The sequence below is a fragment of the Numenius arquata genome, chromosome 2, assembly GCF_964106895.1.
Source record: "Numenius arquata chromosome 2, bNumArq3.hap1.1, whole genome shotgun sequence".
Taxonomy (NCBI): Eukaryota; Metazoa; Chordata; class Aves; order Charadriiformes; family Scolopacidae; genus Numenius; species Numenius arquata.
The window spans coordinates 21,492,825-21,520,165 of record NC_133577.1 but is presented as its reverse complement, the minus strand read 5'-3'; the positions used below and the strand labels follow the sequence as shown (position 1 = coordinate 21,520,165).

Below are 27,341 nucleotides of genomic sequence, written 5' to 3'. Positions count from 1 at the left end.
ATGCCCTACCTGCACCAGGACTCGAAGCCGAGGCTGCCCGCAATGCCTGGGGCCACGCGTCCCACCACCAGCTCGGGGAAGACCTACGAGGAGCTGAAGCAGGACTGCCTGCACAGGGGGGTCCTCTTTGAGGACCCCGACTTTCCTGCCTGCAACTCCTCTCTCTTCTTCAGTGAAAAGCCACCTGTTCCCTTCATCTGGAAGAGGCCCGGGGTGAGTATGCCATTGTGCAGAGGAGGACGAACCTTTCTTTCCTTTCACCCTACCAAAAGTCAGACACTGCTGTGCTTTGGGATGGCACCAAAGACATGGCATGTTCAGGGAGATGCGGAGGCGAAGTGCGGCGGGGGAAAACCCTTCCCACCTCAGGGGCAACGGCACGGGATGGGGATGTTGCCCAGAAAGAGCTCAAGCTGTGGGACGAGAGGGCTTGGAAGGCTTCACCCCATGTTCTAGGTGTAGCTCGTTGCATAGCCACACTTTATGCGTGTATATTTATGCACGTGCATAAACAGCTTGTAATCAGCCTTGTCTCACATTATTGCCGAACAATAGCAATGTTAAGGTGAAAATAAGAGGACATGCAAGGAATTAAGGGTAAAATACATTATGGTGATGTTCTAACTATGTAAAAATCATGTCGTTAATGTAGGAAAACCATAATTAAGGTTAAATTGAAAACATTCAGACATTTTAATTTTTGGAGTATGAGACTTTTATGCTTTACTTGCTCACTTGCATCATGAAATACTGAGAGATTACAAATGCATGCCACGATTACTGAGCCATTCAGCAGTAGCCAAGGGCTTGATGAGTATCTCTTAATGCATCTTGCATAACAATCATTAATAACACAGCAAGAGCCTGAAGCTTCACTAGTCACATGCTCTCAGATAACAAACCCAACATCACTCCAGGTTTCTTCTCCCTGCCTAACTGTAACTAATAGCCACAGAAAATTTGTGGCTACATTTCATTTCTTTGCTCATGACTGGTGTTTATTCTCTTTTTCTTCATAGTCTAAAAGCTTCTCCCTTAGTAGAAAACTTTCCTTTGGCGACACTGATACCAAGGGAGAAAGAGAACAAAATAAGCTTAAAGAAGGGTTTAAATTTTGGTTTAATTTAATCCACAGTGATAGGCATTCAAATACCTCAGCATTTGATAGTTAACATAGTGCTGCTACAGAGCAGAATTAAAGCTGTTACTCCTGGATAAGTTTCAGCTATGAAAAAATAGGAGTTCCCTACACATGATAAGTGTAGTCCCTGCAGATACTGCTACTTGCCTTGCCTACCTGTGCCCCAAAAGCTAGGTGGGCTATGGGGCTGCCCCCCAGCACAGAGAACAAGGCTGTGGGGCTGAGATGCTTTTGGTGTGGTGACTCTGGAGTGCTGTGGGGCATAAAATATGCAAGTGCTTGTGACACCAAATCAGAAAGTATGATTTTCCTTTGGCCAGCGATTACATGCTAGTTTGTGGGGTTTTTTTTCCATTTGGGGCTTCACAGGAGTTAAACTTTGCTCTAAAACGTGACCAAGAGCAGCTGAGAGCTTGTGTGTTCTTGTGTGTGGTACCCAGGGACAGCAGAGAGTGGTCTGTCTGTTGTAATTGTCACTCTCTTCTTCAGGATCTTTGTACACTGAACTGGAAACATTTCCAGGATGAGTAAGTTACCTGAAACAGGATCTGGCTTTACACTCCAATTCCCACCATGCAAAAAGGTGAACATTTGTGAGCTGCACAGAGAGAAATAAATCTCAGGGGAGGCTGAGAGGATGTGTAAGGACAAGGTTTTAGTTATACTCTTCTCTGGCTCCTCAGCATTTGAGCTAAATCAGTTTCATCTCTATTATCCCTCAGGAACACTAGCAAAACAGAGGCACAGTAACACCATTTCAAGTTAACACATTTTACTTTGCAAGTGGGATATAGGCCTGGAGCCAGGTTAGATGCCATGGCTCAGCTAACAAAGCTGTGGTGCTGGAGAGGGTAAGCACAAGAGCACAGCTTCTCTGTAGGGTATCTGTGTTCAAACGGCTTTTCACGGTGACTGGTTTTACTGCCTCTCCTACCAGGATTTTACAGTAGCTTGAATGAAGTGTAGCACAATATGTTCAGGAGATTGCAGGGCCAAATAATGTTAGTCTTCAGATTTACACCCTGATAGAGCTTAATCTTTAGTAATGAGAGTAGAGAAGACTTTCTCATTATTTTGACATGCATATAGCTGCATGTTTATATGCAGTGTGAACGAGACGCTCAGCTAGCCCTAATCTGTAAATCTCCCACTACAATGTGTGCTACGTGGATCTGCACCAGCTGAATATCTCACTTTCTGCATAAATCTTAAGTGCTCTAAAATTCAGAAAAGTATTTCATAATTTTGTGTAGAAACTCCTTTTCATTACAAATTAAACCTTTGAAACTATACCTTATCAAAATTTCTGGATAATCTGAAAAATAGAAGATCGTTTTCTCTTTGTATTTTCCTTTCCTTTCCTTTCCTTTCCTTTCCTTTCCTTTCCTTTCCTTTCCTTTCCTTTCCTTTCCTTTCCTTTCCTTTCCTTTCCTTTCCTTTCCTTTCCTTTCCTTTCCTTTCCTTTCCTTTCCTTTCCTTTCCTTTCCTTTCCTTTCCTTTCCTTTCCTTTCCTTTCCTTTCCTTCCCTTCCCTTCCCTTCCCTTCCCTTCCCTTCCCTTCCCTTCCCTTCCCTTCCCTTCCCTTCCCTTCCCTTCCCTTCCCTTCCCTTCCCTTCCCTTCCCTTCCCTTCCCTTCCCTTCCCTTCCCTTCCCTTCCCTTCCCTTCCCTTCCCTTCCCTTCCCTTCCCTTCCCTTCCCTTCCCTTCCCTTCCCTTCCCTTCCCTTCCCTTCCCTTCCCTTCCCTTCCTTTTTCCTTCTTAATTTATATCTAAACAAATTGCTGCAATAAATTCAACAGCTCAGCATCTAGGAAAATTAGACATATAGGTTGAAGAATGAAAAAAAAAAAAACCAACCCAAAAAAGGAAAGACAAATGTGCTTTATCAATGCCAAATGAACCTATGGTCTACAGGAGGAAATAAGAAGGAAATTCTTATTTCAGCCACTGGCAACCAGTATGATGGGTACTGTCTGCTGGAACCAGGCAGAAAAATGTAATCACAGAAACACCTAAACAGCCCCACCCTCAGCCTTTCTTAGGTCTCCATGTACCCCTGCTACGAATGTGAGACAGAGGTGCAGGGGATGCAATTTGTTTTCCTTTGAGTCTAAAGAAACACAGGTTTGATGTAGTATCAGGAGAGCCCTGGGTCACCTTGTTTCATCTCTCTGAGGGCTACATGTCCCTACTTCTAAGCAATATCCTTGTGCAGGCGAATCCTTGAATTACTCTATGCTGCGTGTGAATGCAAGATCCACCTCTGGGTTTTGTCCTTTAACATGCCATGAAAGCCTTGATACGCATTATTTTACCATCCAATCTGAAAATCCCTTTAAAATTAATATTGTTTTTGCAACATCCACTCAAAAACTGTGGTGTATTTTTCTTTTGTGTAGCAGAGAATCCAGTCAAAATCCTTTCAATTCCTTCTTATTGATTTTTTTATTATTATTTTTTTTGTTTGCTTTAGACATCGGAGATTGAAAATATTTTTCCATGTGTCAGTTGTAGAGCTGTGTAACAAGCAATGAGCCGTGAATCTATTGTTCAGACCCATGTCAATGGAAAGGTTTTTATCTCGTCCCTTCCTAACAAACAGAGTTTCTTGGTAACAGCTAAATACAGCTCTTGCCAAGAGAATTATATTCCCCAGGAGCAATGATGCTAAAACAAGGCATGTTATTAAAGTTGAGCTATCTTATCAGCTGTTGTTATATTTATGTCTAAAAGCAATGAGCTGCATTTTCTATTGCTCATGTCCAGTCCCCACAAGACCGAGTGTATTTAACAAGCAGGCGGGCTAGGTAAGGAGGGGCTGCTCTTTGATTTCCCTTTGCTCTACACACTGGGGACACGACTGTGCTGCGGTACCTCCTCCCCAGGGCACCCGTGGCTGAGGCACATCCTGGCCACCACCCCCTCCCCGGCAAAGACAAACAAAAATGTAAACCAGCTTCCTCCTGAATATCACTTCTGCAGGGTGAGCTTCGCAGGAGCAGTGCTGGTTCACTGGGGACCATGTCCTGGCTCCAGTGGTGGCCAGCAGCAGATGCTTCAGCAATAAGTGCAGAAAGCTGAATGAAACTGCCAATACCTTGCCCTGATGGCCTCACAAAATGCAGTGCTGTGAACCAAAGCAACTCAGTTTCCTTCTAGGCCAATGCAGGGGTTAAATGAGTGAATGTGTTCTTCTGTTCCCCTCCTTCCCCCCACCCGCCCTTAACTTTCTTTACTTTTTGGAAGCTTCTGTGGCTTAGGCAGAAGGGTCTGCTTCATGCCATTAGGGCAGACTGATTAGCTACAGGCATATTCTCTATTAATATATGAGATAGCCTCCTCTTCCCTTTTCTGTTCAATCATCTAAATTCAATTTACAGTTCACGGGAAAGGGGAGAAAAGAGGGGAATTCCTGCAACATTTGTTTGTTTACCATTGTAATTTTTCTATCCAGCTGTGGTACTAGTAATTGAACTAAAACAATCAAATAAATGCTTGAGAATGCCACCATGAGCAGGAGTCCCTCTGACCTCTGAGCGCACAGGGTGGGTGGTGTTACCTCCTCCTGAAAACTAACTTGGTAAAACAAACAAGGCTGGAATCCACCTTTGTTGTTTGCTCATTTGAGGAGGAAATGGTCTCATGATTGTCAGACACTGTATGTACCAGGTATTACCTGCAGATAAATAAATGGCTTAATAGTGCATTTAAAGGTAAATTGCCAATTTTAGGTTTTCCAGTCGTTGTGGAAAACAAACAAACAAACAAACAAAATAAACCCCTTTAGCCAGGGTTGTATACTAACATTGAGATTCTGGACCAGGATGAGCTATGATATTTTAACACTTGCCTACAGAAGAATAAAGGATGCAAGCCTTTAATTGTCAGCCAAGTAATTATGAAAAAAAAATGAGGATAGTTGATTCTTTAATTGCTCTACATTATAATTAATTAGCAAAGATTCCCCATCTAGTTTTTTTTGTGGTGGCTACACTGCTCCAGAAGAATACAGCTGATGTGGTACACACTGTGCTGCACATCTGGGCTCAGAGTGGTGGTCATATTTTCCTGGCATGTTCTGAGTCATTTCTGTGTCTCTCTCCCACCCTCTCAGGACATTGTCAAAGACCCCAAGTTTATCCTTGGAGGAGCCACAAGAACTGACATTTGCCAAGGGGATCTCGGTGAGTCATTCCCCCTGGGTGACCGCATTCATGCCTACAGCCCATGAGGAGCAGCAAGAACACCCTCACACGAGGGGGTGTTGTACCTCCTGAACTGGCAGGAGCAGTGAAGCTGGAGGTACTGGCCACCCTGCACACAGACATCTCTTTGGTAGCACCCTCCCATCCGTGCCAGGGACCATACCAGTACAGTAGGATTCCAAGTCAGGGCAGGATCCCCACATGAGGGTACTGTGAGCCCAAGGGAGCCTTTTTGTCCACCAGCACCAACTGCAGACTGTCCAACTGCAGCACAGTCTCTGCCCTGGCTGGGCAGGTGCATGCTTCCTGGGGACACATGGGCTGTCTTTTGGATTTCAGGAGGGGTGGCAGCTAACTGCCATAACTTCTCCTCTGACCCTTACACCACCTTCTTCTCTTCCTGAAGGGAAGAAAATTAGTGCTTTTTTTCCCCCTTCTCAATTCACAGGTGACTGCTGGCTGTTAGCAGCCATAGCTTCTCTTACCCTGAATGAAAAAACACTAGCAAGAGTGGTGCCGCTGGATCAAAATTTTGGGCCAGACTATGCTGGAATATTCCACTTCCAGGTAAGATGAACATCTGGCATAGCATGAACACATTTCTGAGTAGCTGACATTACATGTCATGGTGTATTTTGCAGTGCGGTTGCTGGTTATTATAGGGGAGACATTGAAAAAACAGGGATTGCTGAGCTTACACTGTTGTTTGTGTTTTGAGGAGCATCCTAGAGGGCTATGTCAGCCTCCCACAGGCACACACATAGCCCCTTCTGCTCTGTGAAGAGATATATGGCTTTAGAAATCATTTCATATTTTCCTGGGCACACAGACCCCACTTAGGATATAAGGCCTTAAAGGAGTTGGTCTGGGATCTGTAATATGTGTGTGTCTTAAAGGTGTCTTGGAGCACATGGTGACCACTTGTGTAGCTACATGAGTGATGTTATCCAGACAAGGAGCTACAGTACAGCTGTACACTTGCAGTCCTAGTCTTTTCTTAAGATAGATTACCCTTCCTTCCGAGCAGTCTATTGTGGTATAGTGGGAACGAATGATATGCCTATGACTTCTAATCAAGCCTAAGATTGCCACTAACTTACAATTAGAAGTACAATTAGGACAACAGAGTCCTACACTCAGGAAATGACATGCAGTCAGCAAATTCATGCTCTATCCTTTCTAAATAGTTTTGGCAGCACAATGAGTGGCTGGATGTTGTGATTGATGACCGATTACCCACCTTCAAAGGCCGTTTGGTTTTCCTGCACTCAGCTGAACACAATGAATTTTGGAGTGCCTTACTAGAGAAAGCCTATGCCAAGTAAGTCACTAAGCATACATGACTCACTATTTGTACATACATTATTCACAATTTGTAATATATTATTCACAACTCAAGCGAACAGCTTCTATCCAGTATTTTTTGGTGGTGGTGGTGGGTTTTTTTTACATTTGCTGCTGCCCTAATCTAAAGATGTTATGTCTATCTCTTGTGAGCTGGTCCAACTTCCAAAACATCACTAAATAAAACCCTAGCTGATACCAAAGCCTGAATCCTGCCATTTGTGTCTCTGCTGAGACCTCAATTGTTGTTTCTGGCTAACTCTGAATTTTTAAATGATTTGACAGGTAACAAGCCACTGACACGCAAGGTTACTCAGTCCTTGCCAACCTGACAACTGGCACTAAAGAAAGAAAAACTGCAGGCTTTAAGGATGTGGAGAAATGAATGACTTAAATATGCAATTAAGAAGGAAAGCAGAATGATCCCAATACTTCTCCCATATATCTTGGGTACATTCTGGGGTACTTCTTTTGGCTTCAGTGCCATTGCTGCAATTTGACACCCATGTGAGAAAGCTCTCAAACATGGGTATCTATCTTCAAAGTTTTGAAAGCATGTCTCACGATCAGCATGTGTTTTCCAGGCTCAACGGCAGCTACGAGGCTCTGAAAGGAGGCAGTACAATAGAAGCCATGGAGGATTTCACTGGGGGTGTAGGAGAAATGTATGAGGTTAAAAGGGCTCCTGACAATTTCTATGAAATCCTGGAGAAAGCTCTGAAAAGGTCCTCAATGGTGGGCTGCTCTATTGATGTAAGTAAGAAATGGGTTCTGAATTTCTCAGTTTTACGGTTTCTGCGTTAAAACCCCTACTTTTTAAAGACTGATTAAATTAATGACAAGTAGATGGATATGCATTAACCCTGCAAATAATAGTTGTGAACTGATAGATACATAGTATTAATGTAGTCCTTAGTACAGTTGTTTAAAAGAAAAGAAAAATATTAATCACTTTTCAGCACGTGATGGCCACTGTATTTATAGCAATAATGACATGAGTATGAGCACTCAGTGAGAGTGAACTTTATTTCCTGACTTATTTGGTCACTTAACATTAAAATTGGACATAGTTTTTTGAGGGCTTACTGGTTCTAGAGACTACAAAATTGTTTTTTTTTTCAGCCCTGAATTCTGTAACAACACCTGTGGGAACTTCCGGGACTCAAGACAATTTTCATAATTCTGTTCCTTGCTCACTGTGCTCAGTGGGAAGGATGGTTTGAAATATATGTATGCCAGGTTTCTCCACTAGAATGAGCAGCTGGAGAAAAATATTTCAGAGCAAATGAAAAATCCCACCAAGCACAAAATGTTTAATTTCCCTTTCAGGCAGTTATAACAAAGGCAAAAGAAGTGCCCAGACTGGGGCAGAATGAAGGAGGCTTTCGTTCAGCCTCCGCCCAAGAGCCTCAACATTGAACATTTGGCCAGGCTGAGGGAGACCTGTTGTCTCAAACCCATTGCCTGCCTGACTGAAAGCAGGGCTTTCCCACAAGCTCTCTCTTTTACTCAAGACTGTGCCCTCAGCTTTGGGGTTCAGATTTTTCTGATTTGAGTTTCCCTTTCTCTCCTGATGAGGCTTTGCTGCATGCAAAGACTAAGTAAGTATACATTGAAATAGAGTGGGATACTCAGCTGGTTGATGGGACCCTTCACTGCCATCACTGCTCCATCAATGCCTTTTTACAAGAAATGAGACCATATTAACATCTGATCTCAGTCTGAGAGCACCTTTTCCCATGCCTTAAACTGACACAAACTACATTTGAATGCAAGTTTAGATTGAGATCCCAGAAATGTGAATTAAATTGATACAAAATCATAGGGGCAGAGAAGGTATTTCAGCCTGGAATCACCTTGTTTTCCCTCTGAGTGAACAATTCTAAAAAAAAAAAAAAATATCCTTTCCTTTCCTCAAAGGGCACCATTGCACCATCACTGTTGCATCAAGCAGAAAGACAAGTTCCCTGTTCATAGTACTTGTTAGCCACTGACCTCCCACCTGATGCTTGGAAGTGACCAGGTGGCACCACTTGCAATCTCACTCTGAAGAGAGATATTCACACTTTTTTCCCATATTTCAGACCAACAGTGCTGCTGAATCAGAAGCCAAGACCCGCTTTGGCCTTATAAAGGGCCATGCTTACTCCGTGACTGGCATCGAAGAGGTATGTTCAGCAGTGTGGAGCAAGGAGACCTGGGGAAAAGATAAGGGAGTGTCCCCAGACCTCAAGTGATTCGAGGATTTACCCTGGGAAAGTTATCCAAATTCACATCCATCTTTCCCTCCCACACCTCCTGTAGCAGTCTGTACATTTTGCCCAGCTGTTACAGCAGCTTGCCCAGCCGTTACATGCTGGAGAATTGCTCCTAGCTACTGACACTTGGTATTTTCTCTATTTGCTTCTTCCCCAGGTGAGCTATCGGGGTCGGCAAGTGCAGCTCATAAGGATAAGGAACCCCTGGGGACAGGTCGAGTGGAATGGCCCTTGGAGTGACAAGTGCGTGAGCTACCCCAGATTTTGCAAAGCCCAAATCCCAGCTGCTGCTCCACAGCCAGCTTCTTGCAGCCCCAGCTATTCCACAGAAAGTTAAATCAAGAGTTTACACATGCTTAACAGTATTACTGCCACGTTACATATCACTCTCAGTATTTTCAAAGCTACTCAATCAAGGGAACACTGTCGAGGCTTGTTTAGCCCCCAAAATCTAGCTTTGGGAAAAACCATACATTAATATAAATGGACAAAGTTAATTTTAAGACACTCCTGACTGGAAAAATTATAGATTTGGAGTGATTTTTTTAATTTATGTTTTCTGCAAACCTGTTGTTGTTGTACTTGTAACACAACATCCATACTTTGTCCCACTGCAGGTAAGCTGAAAACAGATGTTGTAGAGCCCCCTCTAAGTACCTGCAAAGTTGAGGAAGGACACAAAGCCACAACAGGATTGGTCTGAAAACCAGCCTGGTTTTACTACCAAAGGAAACAGAAGTGCAAAAAAAAAAAAAAATTATATAGTAAAAAACAACACTACCTTCCCCCCTAAGTACACTTTTATATATATTTTTGCACATATGCATGGCTTCATTTTTGTTTCACTTTATTCTACCAAGTGTTTCTTATGACACAGATGTAGAGAAGAGGAGTCATAACCTGGCTGGTCCTTTAAAATTACTGAGACGTAGTCCTCCGTAGGACTACTTTGCATATCCCTGTCCTTAACATGACTTAGAAATAGATTAAATATTTCCACATCAGCTCCGATTGTTTGTTATCTTGAAAAAGAAAAATGCAGATAATTGGTGTGTATAATGAGTGATTAAATCTCAAAAAAATTGAGAGGTTAAGATCAGGACAGGCATCTGGCAATTCAGGCTGTTTACTGAAAAGTCTGTCTCTGCAGAGCAGAACTCTGATTCTGCACTTGGGAGGTTTTCTAGAACTCGAGATGCAGAGGTGCTCACAGGTCAATACAGGAAGCTTTATTAACATTTTGCAGTGGTTGCTGGAATTAAAAACCTCAACACAAGATTCCTGCTAATCCCTGTTTATCATGTCAGATTGGAAACGCAGCAGGGCATTTCCAGTTTTTCCAAAAAGCAGGTTTTTATTTGGTTTTGACCTACTACAGCAGGAGCCGTTGGGGTGAGTGAAAGGAAGGTGAAGACTTCACCTGAAAGCCCAGCTACTTCAGCAAATCTCTCTGTACAGGGCAAGGAGCCTATCTGGCTCCCATTGACTCAATTTTGAAGAAACGTCTGGCCTTAAATTACTGACAAACCGAAAAGAAGAGATGGTGCTACAGATAGATAACAGATTTTAGGAGGGATGTGACTTACCAAAATCTTTAAGCTTACCAATACCCCTATTATACCCAGCCCCAACACCTGAAAGCAATCCCAACTCTGAGTGCAGGGAATATCTCCTGCAGGACTGTACTGGAGAAGCTTTGGGACCTTTGGCACTCTCCTGCTTCCAGCTACATTAGTTGGGTCTCTGCCACCATGTCAAGTGACAGCAGGGTTCAGGAAACCTCTTAAAGCCATCTGTGTTTGTGTGTGCTGCTCAGATAAAACACATCTGGAAGAAGAAGAGCATCCTGCTGCTGTGTCCAACCTGTCTTTCTGAGCCAGGGAAAATTAATTGCCACATACTTAGAGTAAAGCTTGGGTTTGTTTTCTTGCAGCTCTCCAGAGTGGCGTTCTGTCAGCCCGTCAGAGTGGAAACGCCTATCTCAGGCAGCTCTGGATGATGGAGAGTTCTGGTAAGGCGCAGGATTTTAAAGTGTGTGGCTCTACTGAGAAATCAAGGTGCAAGTAGCCAAAATGAGTGATAAAGGAGAAGTCTCTGAGTGAGGAAGTGCTCAGTTTGCTCCTAGGAGAGTGCTGGTAGAATTACTTGATTTTCTGTGTGTTTCATATGTGCACGTCTATTTTAATAACAAAACCTTTTTGAAAGTCAGCTTAGTTAATAGCATTAGCATATTTCAAATTCTGTGTATATGCCATGAATGTAACACCCTTTAAATCCTTACCATGAGCAAAGACAGGCTCTACAGAAGGGAACATTTTATTGCACTGTATCACCCATGAAATGCCTTCAAGGCTGACACTCGGCATACACTGAAAGGGAGGGGAGTCCTGAAAAGCAATAGTACTTGTTACAGAAAGTAAAAGAACACCAAGATATGTGTGAAATTATGGAAAGGATTAAGATAAGATGAAATTAAATGAAATAGACAAAAAAGTGGTGGAAATTGCTTTAGAAGCGTGAAGAGTTCTTCATGCCAAATTCACAATCTCAGACAGAGCAGATGGCTGACTTGCACACAATCACCCCCTTGATATCAACCATCCTGTGCACTACTGACAATGTGTCTGATCACATTTTCTGGGGCCAGATGCTCATCTCTTTTATGCAGAGGTAAATCTAGAAAGGTATACAGTGGGGCTATTCCAAATTTTTCTTGCAAGTTAAACCAAGTACACCTTTAGGCCTGAAAAGTTATTTGAAATAGATAACGCAGGATGTTAAGTTGAATAAAATTATTTATCCCAAACTTTAATAGCTCTGGAGGGAAATAGGTCCAGTGACTGATCCATTACCTAAGTATTTTTACATAGGATATTTTGAGTTACTTTGCCACTGACGTTGCAAATGCAGTAGGGCATTTCCATTTTTTCCAAAAACCTTTTGTGTTTTGGGGGTTTTTTGTCTGTTTTTGACCTGGCTACATCTGGAACTTATGGAGTGAATGGAAAGGAGACACAGAGTTTACCTGGAACCCAAGTAACTCCAGCATATCTTTCAGTACAGGGCATGACTTAAAGCCTGACTATGTAACAGAGGTACAAACGTGCAAGAAGGCATCAAATGAGCAATGAAATTCTTGAAAAAGTCATGTGTCCAACAGAGCTAAGCTGATAGTTAAGTAAGTCCTCAGAAGACTAATAAAAAGGCCAATAACAATTAATGAAGTTTAGCATACCCAAAGAAATGTTGTCTTTCCTCATCTAGCATCTCAGCCATTCAGAGCAGAAACAAAACCCATTGGAACTGAAATTTTTGCTGGAGGGGTTAGTGGACAAAAGTCATATGCAGAAGATAAGAAATGCTTCCAAAACCAGTCAGGCAAGTTTGATACCAGCTAAACCCTCCACCCAGTCCATCAAACTTACTTTTCCTAATGCCTTTTGACTTGTGTGTGTTTCTCTAAGGAGCGTTTGCCCCTTTCCCCCTCTAAGACACACCTTGATTGTTTCTCCATCAGGCTTCACATACAGACTTTGCATAAGCAATGAATATGATGTATCCCTAAAGACATTAAAATGGCCAGATGAGGAAAGAGATGAGCATAGATGCTTCTCTCCAGCTTTCGTTTTGCTCCTGCTGTGGTCCTTGCTGATGTGGTTTAGCTGAGGAGGTGGAGACTGAGCTATATTGAGCCGCTGAGGACTTTCAGCCAGTCTATTCACCACTCCTGGTGGTGATTTGACTTGCCTCCCTGGAAAGCTGGGGTAATCTTTATGACCTGATTTGAAACCTGCTGCTAGAAATAGTGTGTAGCAAAGTAATTAGGTCCTCAAGAGTTCAAAACGTGTTCTCCATGACACACATTATCTTTGGGCTTAGCAAATATCGTGGGGCATTGGAGCTCATCTTGTTGACCACAACCAGTTTCTACTGAAGTAGACTTAATAGTGAGTTTTACAGTCAGCGAGCTCTTTGTACATCATTTCTTAATGTATCTGGAAGCTGAAAGGGAGCTCAGGAAACCTACTATGCACTCATGAACAACTTCTGTATCTGTGCTGCGGGTTTTGGAGCCAGCTTATTGCATGTGCTGACTGCACACAGGGCAGTGGCCATTTCTCCTACACAGGTTCATTTCTGTTAAATGAAAGAGAAGAAGAGGAAGAAGAAATATACCTGTCTGTTCTCATGTATTGTGTTACATTTCATCCTAGGTAGAACAGGAAAGCTAGGAAAATGCAAGGAAGGATATTAGGTCAAAAACTATAGAACATTTAAAGCAAGGTAAGCGTCACATCATCAGAGTGTCTTCAGTCAATGCAAAAAGGCAGCATAGCTGTAGAGGACTCCATGGGATAAGGCAGCCAAGGTGGGAAACGTGGTCTGATAAGAATTTTTGTCCCCTTTGTTCTTTGGATTTGTGAAGACTGAAGAAAATATTTATAGTAGCATGCTGAGGGTCTGCTGGCCTCATTAAATATCCCAAAGATATTTTGGCTATGTATTAACAGTTAAGATCAGTCTTGTCCAGGGCAAATGAAATGATGCTTCTACTAGATGCAAAGAGGGCATCCTGCTGTTCAGTAAGAAATCAGCTTCTCGCTCCCCCTAGTCCCTTCCCTCCTAACATCAGAGGGTCAGGGTCTTCTCTTGCCTTCACCAGTACAAACCCAGGACAGCCTTAGGGCAGTCAGAGGAGGTGTTTTACCTCTTAGGAGCCAAACTGATCTATACAGTGCAACTTCTTCATCTGCCTTGCCACATGCTTCCAAAAAGCCCAGAATTTCATAGTGTGGCCAGGAAACTGAGCCACTTAGAGACAGATTTTGCTGTACTGCCCCTGCGTTAGTGAGCATCAAAGTAAGTATTAGCAGTGCCTAGGGCTAGCAATACATGGGAATAGCTGACAAGAAAGAGGACAGAGATCAGGAAAGCAAACCCTGCTGTTTCTTCCCACACTAAACCCGAGTTGTAAAATGGCCCATAGCAAGTGTAAATTAGCACCACCACAGACATCTATTTCTTATGAAGCAGAAAAATTGAGCTATCTGTGTCCAGTGAGCTACAATAAGAGCTGACTGGGCCCTATCTGCCACTGCCACAGAAAAACATGTGGTCTCAGAGAGCTTTTACTCTCCTGTTGCTCCATTTTATTATTACTCATCAGCCACTGGAGGAAAAGGATATAGAAGTTCGCATTAGGGAGGAGATAGCAGTTCAGAGGAGAGGACACATCTGGGTGCTAAATTGCCCTCAGGAAGGCCTAATACCTCTCCCCTTTTACAGAGGCCTACTGAGGTTATCCTCAGTCTTAGGGCATATGGACCTCCTGTCCTTGCAGTGCCCACCATGCAAGCTCTTGTCTGTTAGGAGAGCTTCACTGCTCTTTCCCCTTTGCCCAGGGTTGCACACCGTGCCCAAATAGGTGCCTGACTCTGGCTGTCCCTTCTCTTGGCTGTTTGCTCAGTCCTGAACAGCAGGCTCCTTGGCCAGCAGGTCTGTTGGTATCTTTTTGCCCTTTTATTTGCTAGATAAAATCACATGGGTTATCTGCTTCTTGGCATCTGGAGCAGGCTGGGTTCAACCAGCGCGGCCAAGCAACTCAAACACATCCATATTGGGGCATTTGCTTCCTTCTCCCCATGATCGTGTATATGTGTTCATCTTAGGCATAAAATAGATGTAGTGCAATCTACATGACACAGTAGCAGGCAGCAGTGTTCATGCCACCTTCAAAGGCAGGTTGGAACAGCTACTCAAGTCCAAACACACCTTTTTTTGTCCTTCATGTTTGGTGTATTTTTTTGCTGGGACAAGGTCCCAGGCACCCACAGAGGAAGGGAGGGCGAACAACTTGATCTTAGGCACCTTAGCAGAGGTCCAAATGTGACTTTAACTGTGGTGCAGACAGGCTAGTCATGCCATGGCTTGGCTAATCCATCACCGTGTTTCCCTTGTAGTGCTGTCGTGCAGCTGGCATTGAACACACAGCGGATTTGTAGGCAGACATGGCCCCTGCACAGACACCTGCCATCCTTTAGTTGGCTCTCCAGCAATATAGATGCAGACATTAAGGCTAGGATGATGTTGGTAAAATACCTCTTTCCACAGTAGGTTTTGTGCCAGTGTTACTTCTTTTCATCTTATACTCAGCTGTAACTGAATAAAATCAACGGAGTTATAGTGTAAAAAGAAAGGTGTAAAAGCTGTCAGAATCAGACCCAGACAATAGGGTTGCCTGTGTTTTATACCACAGTGAGTGGCTTCTTGCCTGGTGTACATTGGCATATCTCCATGGTCACTGAAACAATTAAGATCCACACAAGCTGGTGATCTGGCCCTGGGACACTGTGGGGAGTAAGTACTTCTGCTGAGCATCCTTCACTGAAGTCAACGACTGACTGCCTGTTCCTTCCCATGTCTTTTGCCCAGGATGAAATTTGAAGACTTCAAAGTGCATTTTGATAAGGTTGAGATCTGTAACCTGACTCCAGATGCCCTGGAAGACAGCACTGCCCACAAGTGGGAGGTGACTATCCACCAGGGAAGCTGGGTCCGGGGATCCACTGCAGGAGGATGCAGAAATTTTCTAGGTAAATAAATAGTGCTTTGAAAATGAGAAGCAGGCACTGAAGTTCTTACCCACCCTCAGCCACATCTTCTGTGGTGCACATAGCCAGAATTGTGGGTGCAAGCTGGCTCTCAACTAGCAGGAACCAGCCAAAGGGACAAATGTTCATATAGTCCCACTTGAGACTTTGTGGTAAAAGAGCTGCTTTCTTTGCTCTCAAGTTCGTTGGATCTGATTTGCCTCTCATTTACATTTACATGAGCAGGACTAGCTCCAAATAAGTCAGTTAAACTGCAGCAGTAAGTGTAAAATGAGACAAAACCCCAGCTCAGCCAGCATGTTTATGCGGCTCTGAAGCAGCATCATGCATCTGAACTGTGTTACTCCAGACTGGCACTGGCAGTGGGATCACTGTAGCTATGTGCTTTTAACAAAATCCCATCTGACAACTTTATTTAAACCATCGTAACTTAATAAAATATCAGGCCTAAAATCTTTTCTACACCTAGTTCCATGAAGGACTTTGGAATTTGGCTTATTTTCTGCAGAGCTTAATGGAAAGAAGCATGACAGCTAATGGAAAAACTAAATTTGAGAAAAACCTCAGCTTAATTGCCCTTTTTGTCTTCTTTCTTTTTTTTTTTCCAGTAGTAGGGATGGTATTATTATTCTGAGGCAAGAAATTTTCTGGTATTCTTTACATTGGCAGACACTTTCTGGACAAATCCACAAATCAAGCTGCATTTGACAGAGAAAGACGATGGGCAAGATGAGTGCACATTCATAGCAGCGCTGATGCAAAAGGATCGCCGTAAACTCAAGAAGCTTGGCGCTGAAATGCTGACCATCGGCTACTCTATTTATGAGGTACTCTGTTGCTTTTACAGTGCAGTAGCCACACTATCAGTATTAGCATCTTTCTCTGGGTTTGTACCCCTGCCAGTCATCATGTATTTTTAGGGCAGTTGCTCTTAAAATAATTTTCTCAGTTACATCAAGACCCACAGAGAATTTTGACTTGGCTGGGTTGGAGTCCTCTCAGAGGAGGATTTAGGAGTCCCCATGGGGCCATGGATTCCCAGGATAGACTCCTCGGCCCCATGATTCTGTCATCCCCTGCTTGGCTCCCAGAGAGGGGATTTTGCTTCTTTTGAGCCTCTTGGGGCTCATGTCACACAGGGGTGTCTGTCCCTGAATGAGGTTGGGACTGGCAAATCTGTTGTCACTGCTCTGTGACATCCCACCTGGGATGGTGACGTTCAATGGCAGGGAATGTTTAAGCAGGAAGGCAATGTCCCCATGTCCTCTTAGACTGCCTTCTGGGTGGGAAAGGACCACCGATAATGGGTCCTTGACATAAGGTAGGGAGATAGGTTGCTGCAAGCACTCGAGTGAAGGGATGAGACTCAGGGTTACAGCCAGGGGACAAGCTTGTGCCAGGCAAAGTTTTACTCTGTGATTGGGAAGGGGACAAGAATGGTCACCAGCACACCACAGCCAGTGCAGCACTACCTTCATTTCCACCCCTAGAGCCCCGGAAGAGATGGACACTTGGGCAAAGACTTCTTCAGGTACCATCCCTCCAAGGCCAGGAGCAAAACCTACATAAATTTAAGGGAAGTATCCAATCGATTCAAGCTGCCACCAGGCGATTACATTCTTATTCCGACCACGTTTGAGCCACACAAAGAGGCGGATTTCTGCCTGAGGATTTTCTCCGAGAAGAAGGCCATCACTGAGTAAGTCAGCAGTGAGTCCCAAACCCTCCAGTGCTTGCCCATGTGTGGGGCCAGTGGCTCTCTTGGGAGCATCTGGCTGCTGGGTGCCCAGCCCTAGCATGGGAAGATCCTGATGGTTTTTTTTTGCATTTCACCATTTTTGCTAAACCTGACTTTTTTTTGAGAGGAGTCTAGGAGGTGGGGAAATAGGGCTTGCCATGATGAATCTTCTGGAAGCTTGACAAAGAAGAGTTTCTAGCTGCCTGATACTGTTCAGTACTCTGTGAATACGGCAGTGTTTGTTTACTCTCAAAGTTTGTCCAAATGTCAATTTTATATTTTAAAAGGGGTATTGAGGAAAAAGAGTGTACACAATGAATAAAGAATGAGATTAGTTCTTTAGCAGACAGCATGCACAGCTGTGCCTTCCCTGAGTCCTACTTAGAGTCTGTTTTAAGGGCTTATACCAAAACTTAAACAGTGCAAAAATCTGGTAGTCTGATGAATTTTACCTAAACTTAACATGTTCCGTAAAAAATGCAGCTTTATCATTCACCTCTGGAAAATGTAACGAGCAAGTTCCCACCCCAAGCAGATGTTGAGTATTTTGAGATACTGAATAAGGTTTTCTTTTCTCCAGGGATCTGGATGAAAACGTTGCCATTGATCTCCCTGAGGTAAGTCTACAGAGTTAGAATAGCAAAAGAATAGCTTAGCAGAAGCCAGCACACAGTGCTTTTACTGTCTTTGGCTAAAACACGTTCATTTCACAGGAATGTTACACAATTGCCAGCTTTGTGTTTGTGACTGAAACAGGCAGTTCTGCTGAATATGGTAAAAGAGCTGTAAGAATCAAAATCATAATTGTTATGCTTCTGCATCATCTTCAAGGCAGTCAGCGTCAGACAGCACTGGAGGCGGGTATCAGCCACCACAGGTGCTGTGAAAGTGCACCCGTTAACATCAGGGAGGCAACGTGGCCATTCACATCTTTTAAAATTCTATTTATTATGAAAAAATATAAGGCAAGAGAATCTCATCATACCTGCATTCATTTTGCATACAAATATCTATATTTTACTTATCAATATCTGCAGGGCTTGGTAGGGCATGCTCAATACACGTGTGCCTACTGAAATGATTACATTCTTTTTGTTTCTGAATGGCCTGGTTTGCCTGCTGAGCATTAATTGCAGCTGAGTCTGAGTCAGCTCCTGTTTAAGTGTATTCCTGCAAATAAGCCATTGATTGTGGTGTGCTTTCCCATGGAAAAAAGTTAAGCCGAGATCTCATGTGCTCCTCTTTAGTAAAACTCTCCTTCAGGGACCAGTTAACAAGTGTGTCTCCATTTCTGGGATCCCAGGGCCACGTTCAGTAGCAAAGTAAATCTGTCCACCTGTCCCGGTACCATTAAGGGACTGTATCCAAACAGAGCAGAAGGAAATGAGGAACATACATACAGTCAGAAAAGTGTAAGCGGGCAAGCAGCGTCACCAGGGCCACTCTGGTGACAGTACACTAAATAGCACCCATGTTGTATCTTCTCTGGGTAGAGAAAACAAAGTCCAATTCTTTGCTTCCTGTGTTGTGCTGTTGCCTTCTCTGTCTCCATTTTTTGGCCCAAGAACTGCTCTCTGTTCACATGGTCATCCCAACTATGGCGGTGACTCTACACTATTGCATCTCTCTGCTCAGCCGTGAAGACTGAAGCCTGGACTCTACACCCCTGTGACTGCACTGAGGCACTCAGCTGGCAGCTGGCTGAAGGTGCTTCCAGTCTCAGGATGGCTTTGGGTAATGTGCCAAAGTGTAGCCACCTCTGGCTGGTGCTCTCAAGAGGAGCAAGAAGTCCCTGGATGATGCCACTGGAAAGAGCTCAGTAGAGCTGTGGTTGTTCAAGGACTGGGGAAGCAGAGTGGTGCAAGGGTGGGATGAGAGGAGAGGTGTTTTCCAGCATGGATGCTCTTGGTTTTGAGATAACTAAGGCAATGGCGCACTAAGCAATTACCCAGGTGAAGGAAATTAGGGGCTGGGACTCCCCTCGGACAGCTAGATGGCTGGAAGGCCTCAGGTCTAGCAATGTTCAGGAGCAAGGGTACCCTTATTTTAAGATGTGTTGTGGTACCATGATGCACAGAGGGACTGTGTGCAGGAGAAATGGCAAGTTGTACAATTCTTATAATGACTTGTGTGGTTGATATTGCAGCCTCCAAACCCAACCCCAAGCCACCAAGAAACTGAAGAAGAAACACAGTTCCGGGCACTGTTTGAGCAGATTTCAGGAGAGGTGAGTACAAACCCCTTATGGGCCATAGCAAGATATAGAAAGAGCGGGGACGCTTCTGCTCCCACCCAGGGCCAGATGAAACAAAAATTGTGTATTTTGGGAGGAGTATGTTTAGCTGTAGTGTGTTGTTTGGGCACCAGATGTCACCATGCCTTATGGCTAGCTGGAGAAGGATGCAGTCCCTGGTGAGCAAGCAGGAGGACCAAAGCTAGAACTCAGGCTCTGAGGGAGCCTATGTGGTTCAGTGTCCAGCTGCAGTTTATTTTTCTTTGAATCAATGGTTCCTGCTTGAGATCTCCTTCAGACAGCCTTATGCACTCCTCTATTTTGCCAACCCTTTAGTTTTTAGCCTTTTCCGGGTTTTTTTATGGTTCTCTTTTCCTGAGTTGCAGTAAAGTACAGATGGGTGATGTTTGTGTTTTCTGAGGTTTTGGCATGTCTAATTAAAGAAACATTCAAGTAACAGATGCTATAATTTTATTTTTTTTTACTTTAGGACATGGAGATAGCTGCAGAAGAACTCGAATATATTCTGAATGCTGTATTAAAAAAAAGTAAGTGCTGATAAACTCAAGGGCTGTAAAGAATTTTAAAAGCTGCCATCAAATTCACTTACAGATGGGAAAATAAAGGCTGTATTATGAGTCCTGCATGGTGTCCTCCAGCCAGCCAGGACAGAGCCAGGAAAACATCTGGTCTATGGTCTAACCTCAGGCTTGTCCTACCTCTAACACAACCCAGGTCAGCTCAGTGAGGCCAGGTCTCCGTTGTGCTCCTGCTCTGCTGTGGAGAGACAGACACTGGACTGGGACTTGTAAGACCTGGACATAGTTCATGGCTGCTACAGGCCCTTTGTACAATGGGAAACCTGTTGGTCTCTGAACCTCATCTCCTGATTTATGAATCAAGGGCAGTGTTTCCTGTCATGTCTTTAGTAAATACCTCCTCTGTCTGGACGGTGATTTCTCTGTAGTCTTCATCTCCCAGTGCACAGGTCCTCTGACAATGAGAACTAAGACTCTATCTCTGCTTAGGAAATCCTATTTTCTACCTTCAGTTTATAAAAGGTGGGTTTGCCCAATGACTTCTTTCTTATTATTGTCCTTTTTCAGAAAAGAACATCAAATTCAAGAACTTAAGTCTCATTTCATGCCGAAATATCATTTCCCTTATGGATGTATCCTTTCAAATACGTGCTTGTGAGGCTAAATGAATACTGAATATAATTGTCCATAACATTACCTGTCGTGGATATCAGAGATCCAGAGTAGTAACATCATGGCAGAACACAATCCAAATCAAAAAGTTATGTGAAAGTTGGACCCCGATTTTTATTTCAGAAATTTAGGGTTAGGAGCTTCAAGACAGACCATTTTCTACTCAAGGCTTAGAGGGAGATGCTTTAATGCCGAGTACCTGTAAAAGTAAACTCAAATTACTTCTGTAAAGAACAGTGCATTTTTCAAGCTGTGGTTTATTTGAAAAAGGCCTAGAAGAGATAACTCAAGAAAAGTCTGTTGTTTGGAGGGATAAATTCACCAGCCAGACCTGTGCATGCAAGTTATGGATCAGAAATTAAGGATCAGCAGAGTGTTGAAAATTACTGATATCAAAGCTGTGGGTTTTTTGACACCAGATCAAACGCTGGAAAATCTGGTCTTTCAGCTAGATTCTGGAACTCCAGGAAGCAGACATGTGGGTGAGAGTTTTCTGTCCAAATTTAGGCATTTGTGGTGTAGGTGGCTACATCTAAGCTAGGTTTCTAGACTTCCTTTGTAGATAGTGAAGAGGATGGGGTAATTATGCTTGTTCAGGATGCACCTAAAACTGTGGGAGATGCTAAATGACTGCTCAGACATTAGGTGAGATGACTCGCAGCCCTGGTACTTCCCCACCAGATTTGTCCTTTGCAATGTTCTGGTGCCTTTCGAGTTTGCTTAGCATGGCTTCTCCTCAGGTAGAGCTCTTTTTTGCAATGTGCTTTCCTCATAGGCAATTTTCTTACATGTGAGACAAAACAGGTATCTAACATTTCGTTTATATATCGCTTTTTCAGCTGAGAAGTTCTTATCTTGCTTTTGTTGCTCCAGTCCATGACAGAGGTAACATCCTCTCAAACACTTCTAATGGAAAACTAAACAGACAAAATTTTTTCCTGTTAAAGCTACATCCATAATATTAAAATTCAGTGCAGATCATCACCATTCATACGCAAAGAGAAAGAGGGGACCAGTCCTAAACTTCCTCCCTTGAAAACCAAGTTTCAGTAGGCAGCTGCTCCATGTTCACTTCTCATCCTTACATGGCATTGGGACAGAGCCAGGGTCTGCATTTAACCAAGGAGCATGGCAGCAGTCCTAGGTTTACTATTTAGGATATAACTAAATAGTTTCCATTATTTGCAATGCTTCCAAGCAAATCTCTGCATAGTTTTGAATAAATGGGGAGACATCACTTCATCTGCTTTGGAAGCACAATGACAGCAGACACAATCATCAAACTCTGGACATGGTATTTGGAGCACAATGGAGGAGCAAAATGACACGAATACAAACCCGAGTCAATGCTGGCAGAGTCTCCTCTGTATCATATGCCACCAAATTCCCTAGGTACAGTCACCATGCAGTGGCACAAAGGGGTGGCAAGTTCTACATGACCCCAGGAAGAAGAATCTGGCTGGGTAAAAAGACAGACTTTTTGCAGGAGTGATAATGTCCCTGGGATCTGTGGGTGCCCTCAACAATGCCACCAGTGTAGGTGCTTAAATAACAGCAGGCATTAGCTAGACCCTGCTTGGCGAGTTTTGACCTTTGTGAATGCTCACTGAGCCAGTGTTCATCTGAGCAAGGCCTTGGTCCTTACAAGTAAGATGGGAAGGGGAATGGGTGGTTGGAAAGGGGACGGGACCATACCTTATTTAGCATTTTGGAGCAAGTGCCCCATCCTTCATGTGAGCTGTGCTTGGATGACATCAGTAACTCACTAAAATAAGTATTAAGACCCTGCTACTTCAAGCAGAGGAAAGTCCAAACAGATCTAATCACTGCCTCTCAGAACTGCTATACAGACATTTTTTTCAGACCATAAGGACCAGATTTTGCCAGCCTCACCCCACAACTCCCATTAATTTTTGGTTGAGCCATTGCAACAGACCCTGGTCTAGATAAAAATTCTGAATAGCACATGGGTTGATTACCTCCTTCAAGTACAGTAGCAGTTTGTTTTAATCAGGTCATTCAATTCTCTGAATCATTTATATCCCATTTACATCCAAAGCTGTTCTTGACTTAGAACAATCTGTCTGTCTTTCTCCTATGGAGCTTGCATTGCTCAGCTGTGTTTTTATATCACATAATGTTCCCCAAGTGTCACAGCCACAGCCATGACTGTAACTGCTCGAGCTGCACCTCATGAGAAACCCCAGTATCGGTTTCAGCCACACCACAGGCTTTCCAGGCAACATGTTTTCTGCTTAAAGGAACAGTACAGATAAATTCAGACAGAATTTGGACCTTCGTGTAACAAATCATTTTCCTTAATTCAGATTACCAGACCAGTGGAAATGGGAAACTGGAATTTAATGAGTTCAAAGTTTTCTGGGAAAAAATGAAGAAATGGATAGTAGGTGACTCTATTCATTGTATTTGTTTCTCCATTTCATTAGCTATTTCCTGTATAGTTTATTATGTATGCACAGACCAAAATGGAGACAGGAGTGTTTACAAATCACGAATTTAACTCAAAACAAATGTTTTAAAAGTATGGGGGCTTGTTTTGGATGGTCAAAGACATTCTTAACTTTCCATGATGCTAAACCATAATGGTTTTCTGGAAATAACAGAGATTTTTGTAACCAAATCAACTATGTTTGGGATAAAGAATGCAACAGGCACTAACAAAGAAGCCAATCAAAATGAAACTTAAGGAGTTTCCATTGCTGCTGTTGTACAGAAGAAGAAAGTGATGATTCATGACTAGTAGGAAACAATCATTTCCTAAGTCGCTGCATTTCCATTATTGATCTCTCAGGAATCAACTGTACTGAAGTCTGGGAAAGTGTTGATTCTAATTTTAAACACATTTCTCTGCCATTTTATATGGCAGTAAGAATAAGCAGGCTTGCATAATCAGGCCACAGACTGAATATTCAAATAAAGACATCATAATTGTTTCCTCATGGTCATTAATAGTTTCTTCTGAATTCATGCTTCACCCAAGCATCCCAAATATGCAGTTCTCTGTTTCTTGTCTATCCCATCAGAAATGGCAAATGCTTTTTCTGGGTATTAATGCCATAGCTCTTTCAACAAAAGATGCATTGTTTTTTTAACAAGGGGGTTTGAGAAATCCTTGTATCCTGTAGGAAGATTTCCACAAATATCTGATGGAAAATTTTAAGCTGAACGTGACAACAACTCTAAGTAACTCATATTCCAAGGGAGAATTGTGTTTATCATCTCATTAAAATGATTGAATTTAACTACAACTTAATAATTATTTAATATTTAGGTCAAAATTCAAACCATTTTACCAGTTCTCTTGGTTTTACCATAAATGTGACTGCTTAGATCTAGTAAGCGACAATTTCAACTTTATGTTAAACAATTTACCTCTAGCCTTCAGGACTATGGAGAAAAACACAAAAAAAGAGATTAAGAGAATGCCTCAGTTAAGAGTTAAAAGACAAATAAAAATACATCCTTCCCATATAAAATCACTTTATAAAAAATCATGGAATTTTTTATGAAGTGCATCTCTCTTTTTTTGAATGCTTGGCTTTGGAAATACTTATTTAAGTTTCACAACAAGCTTTTCATATGACAAAGAGAACTGAGACACAGATTTGCTCCTCTGTTACAAAATCAGACTGGATCTACACCAAAGTCTTGTCAGCTTTCTTAAACGCTTATGCTACATGGTTAGAGATAAACATCTTGCCTTTCTATGCCATATCTGTGCTCCCTTTCAGATACAAATACTGAACTTTCCATTTGCTCCTTTCATAACAGAATATCTTTCTTCAATTTGACTTTGACAAATCTGGCTCCATGTCCTCCTATGAGCTTCGCGGTGCTCTTAAAGCTGCAGGTAAGACAAGCACTGCATTTTATCTGGAAAACCTGTCAGGCAGAGTGGTTGTGGGTGAAGAGGTCTGCAACCAATTGTACAGGCTGACTATCCCTGAACAGGGAAGAAGACTAGACATCAGAGAGGACGTGAGTACCTAGAGGGGACATTGAGTGGACTCATTTTGCCCTAGGTAGCCCCAACCCTGCAGGGTAGTCAGTCAGAGCAATCTTTACATTTTTGTTGAACTCTGTTAAACTCAACAGGGCTGCACATGTCAAGGTTAGACCCTGAAACAAGTCCATCTCCATTTGAGAGCTGGAGGAACAGTGAGTAAGCTGTTTGTAATGATGAGCAGTCAATGCATTTGTATTTCATCACAAATTATTTTTATTGAAGTACCTAGTTTTTCAGAAATTCCTCCAAATTTCAAGGAGGCAGAATGGTCCCGCAAGCATCAAAAAGTGCATGGACTAGAAACTGCAGTGACTGCAACATTTCTTGTTCAGAGTATGTTATTCATTGCAAGCTTAAAGAACTTTGTGGTCATTTCGCTTTCTGGATGGGTATGTGCCATAGGGAATTCTCCCATTAACTGTTTTCTAGATTAGTTAGTAGAGATTTGCAGATTCCTCCCTGGCGTACAAGGTTGCTCACTTTTCCTTTGTGCGTGTGTCTTTGGGAAGGATATCAACTCAACAATCACTTGCTGCAACTGATTGTCCTCCGATACTCTGACGAACAGTTCCAGATTGAATTTGATGATTTCCTGAACTGCTTAATTCGCTTAGAGAATGCAAGTCGTGAGTATCTTCTTCCTCTGGAATTTCTTCCCCTTTGAAAAAAAAATGTTCCACTTTTGGCTGTCATCGAGCACATTGCACAATATCTGAGATCAAGTGTGTACATTGAATGGCTAACAGAAAGGAGCTGGGTTTAGCATTTGCTTTTAGGATGGCTTTTCTCCTGTAAGGTGAAAAATGTTCTGCTGCTAACGGAAAATTTCCCCATGTGGATACGGCCTGCTTCATAAACTCTGCAGCAACATAGAAGGCATGTGAAGAATGCTGGCAAAGTCTGTGTTATAGCTTTTCCTGTGGCTCACCCATGAGCTTAATTTGGGATCACAGAATTCCAAGGTTCAAATATTGCTTGTGCCTCATGCAAAGAGATAATTGGCATGCACTTGGGCAGGTATCTCCTCTACCTTTTACATAATCTGTCCACTTTCAGCTGAAGATATGGCTCCCTGTGCCTGGAGGCACCCTAGGTGTCAGTTCATTTGTGTGCAGGGTCTCTCTTGTTTCAGAGCAGAAGTAGTAGAGATCGGCAAAATTGCTGAATAAATGCTGAAGTGGTCATTAGTTAGTCTGGCTCCAAATTCAAATCAAATGCAACTCACTCTATGAGAAGCAAAATCAGCTTTCTTGAGTGATAATTTTTGTTTTGTTCTCTTTGCTTCCTGGTTCAACCTGTGGCAATAGAAGTATTAAACTACTGAGAGAAAAGTTAAATAAGTTATATAAAGAAATGTAAACTGCTTGGCTTAATTTTGGAGAATCATCCAAATCCCACTGTTTAGCACATTCAGGACACCCACTGCCAGTCAAGTCCTGAAGTGAGACTTGTACAAAGGTCCTAAGTCAATGAGACATTTACTCTTGCAAGGACTTCATTTTATCAGAGCAGCTACCACCTCCACCCAGAGATCCTAAGTGATCCGCTGGGATTTTGCTGGGCCCTCCCTCTCCTTGGCACAACCACCCCTCGTTGTGGGTTGCGGAGCTCATGTATGAATATGAATGAGGTGTATTTATAGCACTGGTGTCCTGTTTTTCATTTCAGGAGTATTCCAAGCACTGAGTGTGAAAAACAAGGAGTTCATTAACCTGAATATAGGCGAGGTATGAGCACAGCTTCATAAACACTGACAAAATAATGGGGCTTCTCTAAAGCTTTGTCCTTTTGTAAAAACAAGTGTATTTCTGCATGGCACCAGGTGACATCCACGTCCATGAGAATGCAGAGGACATGTCGTAGATTTCAGCAGGGCTGGGATTTTAAAGTGCATGCACTGATTACGTCTCCTCTGTACTGTTTCCTTCATTCCTTGCCCTGTAGCATATTATCAGCTCCCCACTGCCCTTTCTAGATTCTCTGCTTTTGCCTTCCTTGGGTGACAGTTTGCAATGGGGAAAGGGGGAAGCAGCAGACTATGACATGGGGGTCTTTCACTCTCCTTGAATCCTCCAGAAGTTCACATCAGACTCTCCTGTGTGTGTCCATCCTCTGCTTCTTGTACTGTTCAGAACAGGCTTGTTATTTTCTTGTACTCTCTTTGCCTCCCTGTTGCACACATGGGCTGGTTCTCATTTTACGCTAACCCAAAGCTTCCTAGGGAAAGGCACAAAGAATTTCCCGGCACGACAAATGTGGGAGCCCATGTGGACTGCTGGGATGCAAGAAAAATCACTGCCACTGTCAGCATCTAGTGCTTGGAGACCTCTGCCTCCTTCCCTCCAAACACAGAAGTAAATGCTGGCTGAGGTCACTCCTTAGTGACAGGGCATAAAAGCCTAACGACCAAAGGTCCTCTTTCCTGCGTGGGGTCAATTCGGAGCAAGGCACTGCTTTTGAACCTCTCCCTTTCATTTGGGGAAAGGGAGGGGGAGGGAAAAGGGCCTGAAATAATTTATTGTAAAGTTGATCTTTCTTCCGATATTAGTTCATCAACCTGGCAATGAACATCTGA

The 27,341-nt window shown here is 43.0% G+C and overlaps 1 protein-coding gene across 3 annotated transcripts; it reads left to right on the top strand.

Moving 5' to 3' along the window:
* On the top strand, positions 1-27,341 carry CAPN9 (calpain 9). Of its 3 annotated transcripts, XM_074169052.1 has the most exons (20): positions 1-213; positions 5,254-5,323; positions 5,793-5,911; positions 6,532-6,665; positions 7,273-7,441; positions 8,773-8,856; positions 9,104-9,189; positions 10,880-10,957; positions 15,379-15,539; positions 16,227-16,384; positions 17,048-17,256; positions 17,876-17,912; positions 19,442-19,522; positions 20,019-20,076; positions 20,635-20,699; positions 23,075-23,143; positions 24,532-24,610; positions 25,276-25,392; positions 26,435-26,493; positions 27,315-27,341. In XM_074169052.1, exons 1-20 carry the CDS (start codon positions 1-3, stop codon positions 27,339-27,341), a joined length of 2,073 nt encoding a protein of 690 aa, XP_074025153.1. The 3 variants fall into 3 exon arrangements, with proteins under 3 accessions (XP_074025153.1, XP_074025154.1, XP_074025155.1); XM_074169053.1 differs by lacking the exon at positions 10,880-10,957; XM_074169054.1 differs by lacking the exons at positions 5,254-5,323; positions 5,793-5,911.

Bases quoted from the DNA above. Each gene is read 5' to 3' on its own strand.
- CAPN9 (XM_074169052.1), top strand. From the start codon at position 1: ATGCCCTACCTGCACCAGGACTCGAAGCCGAGGCTGCCCGCAATGCCT. The intron at 214-5,253 runs GTGAGTATGCCA...CCACCCTCTCAG, and splicing joins TCATCTGGAAGAGGCCCGGG to GACATTGTCAAAGACCCCAA. The intron at 20,077-20,634 runs GTAAGTGCTGAT...GTCCTTTTTCAG, and splicing joins GAATGCTGTATTAAAAAAAA to AAAAGAACATCAAATTCAAG.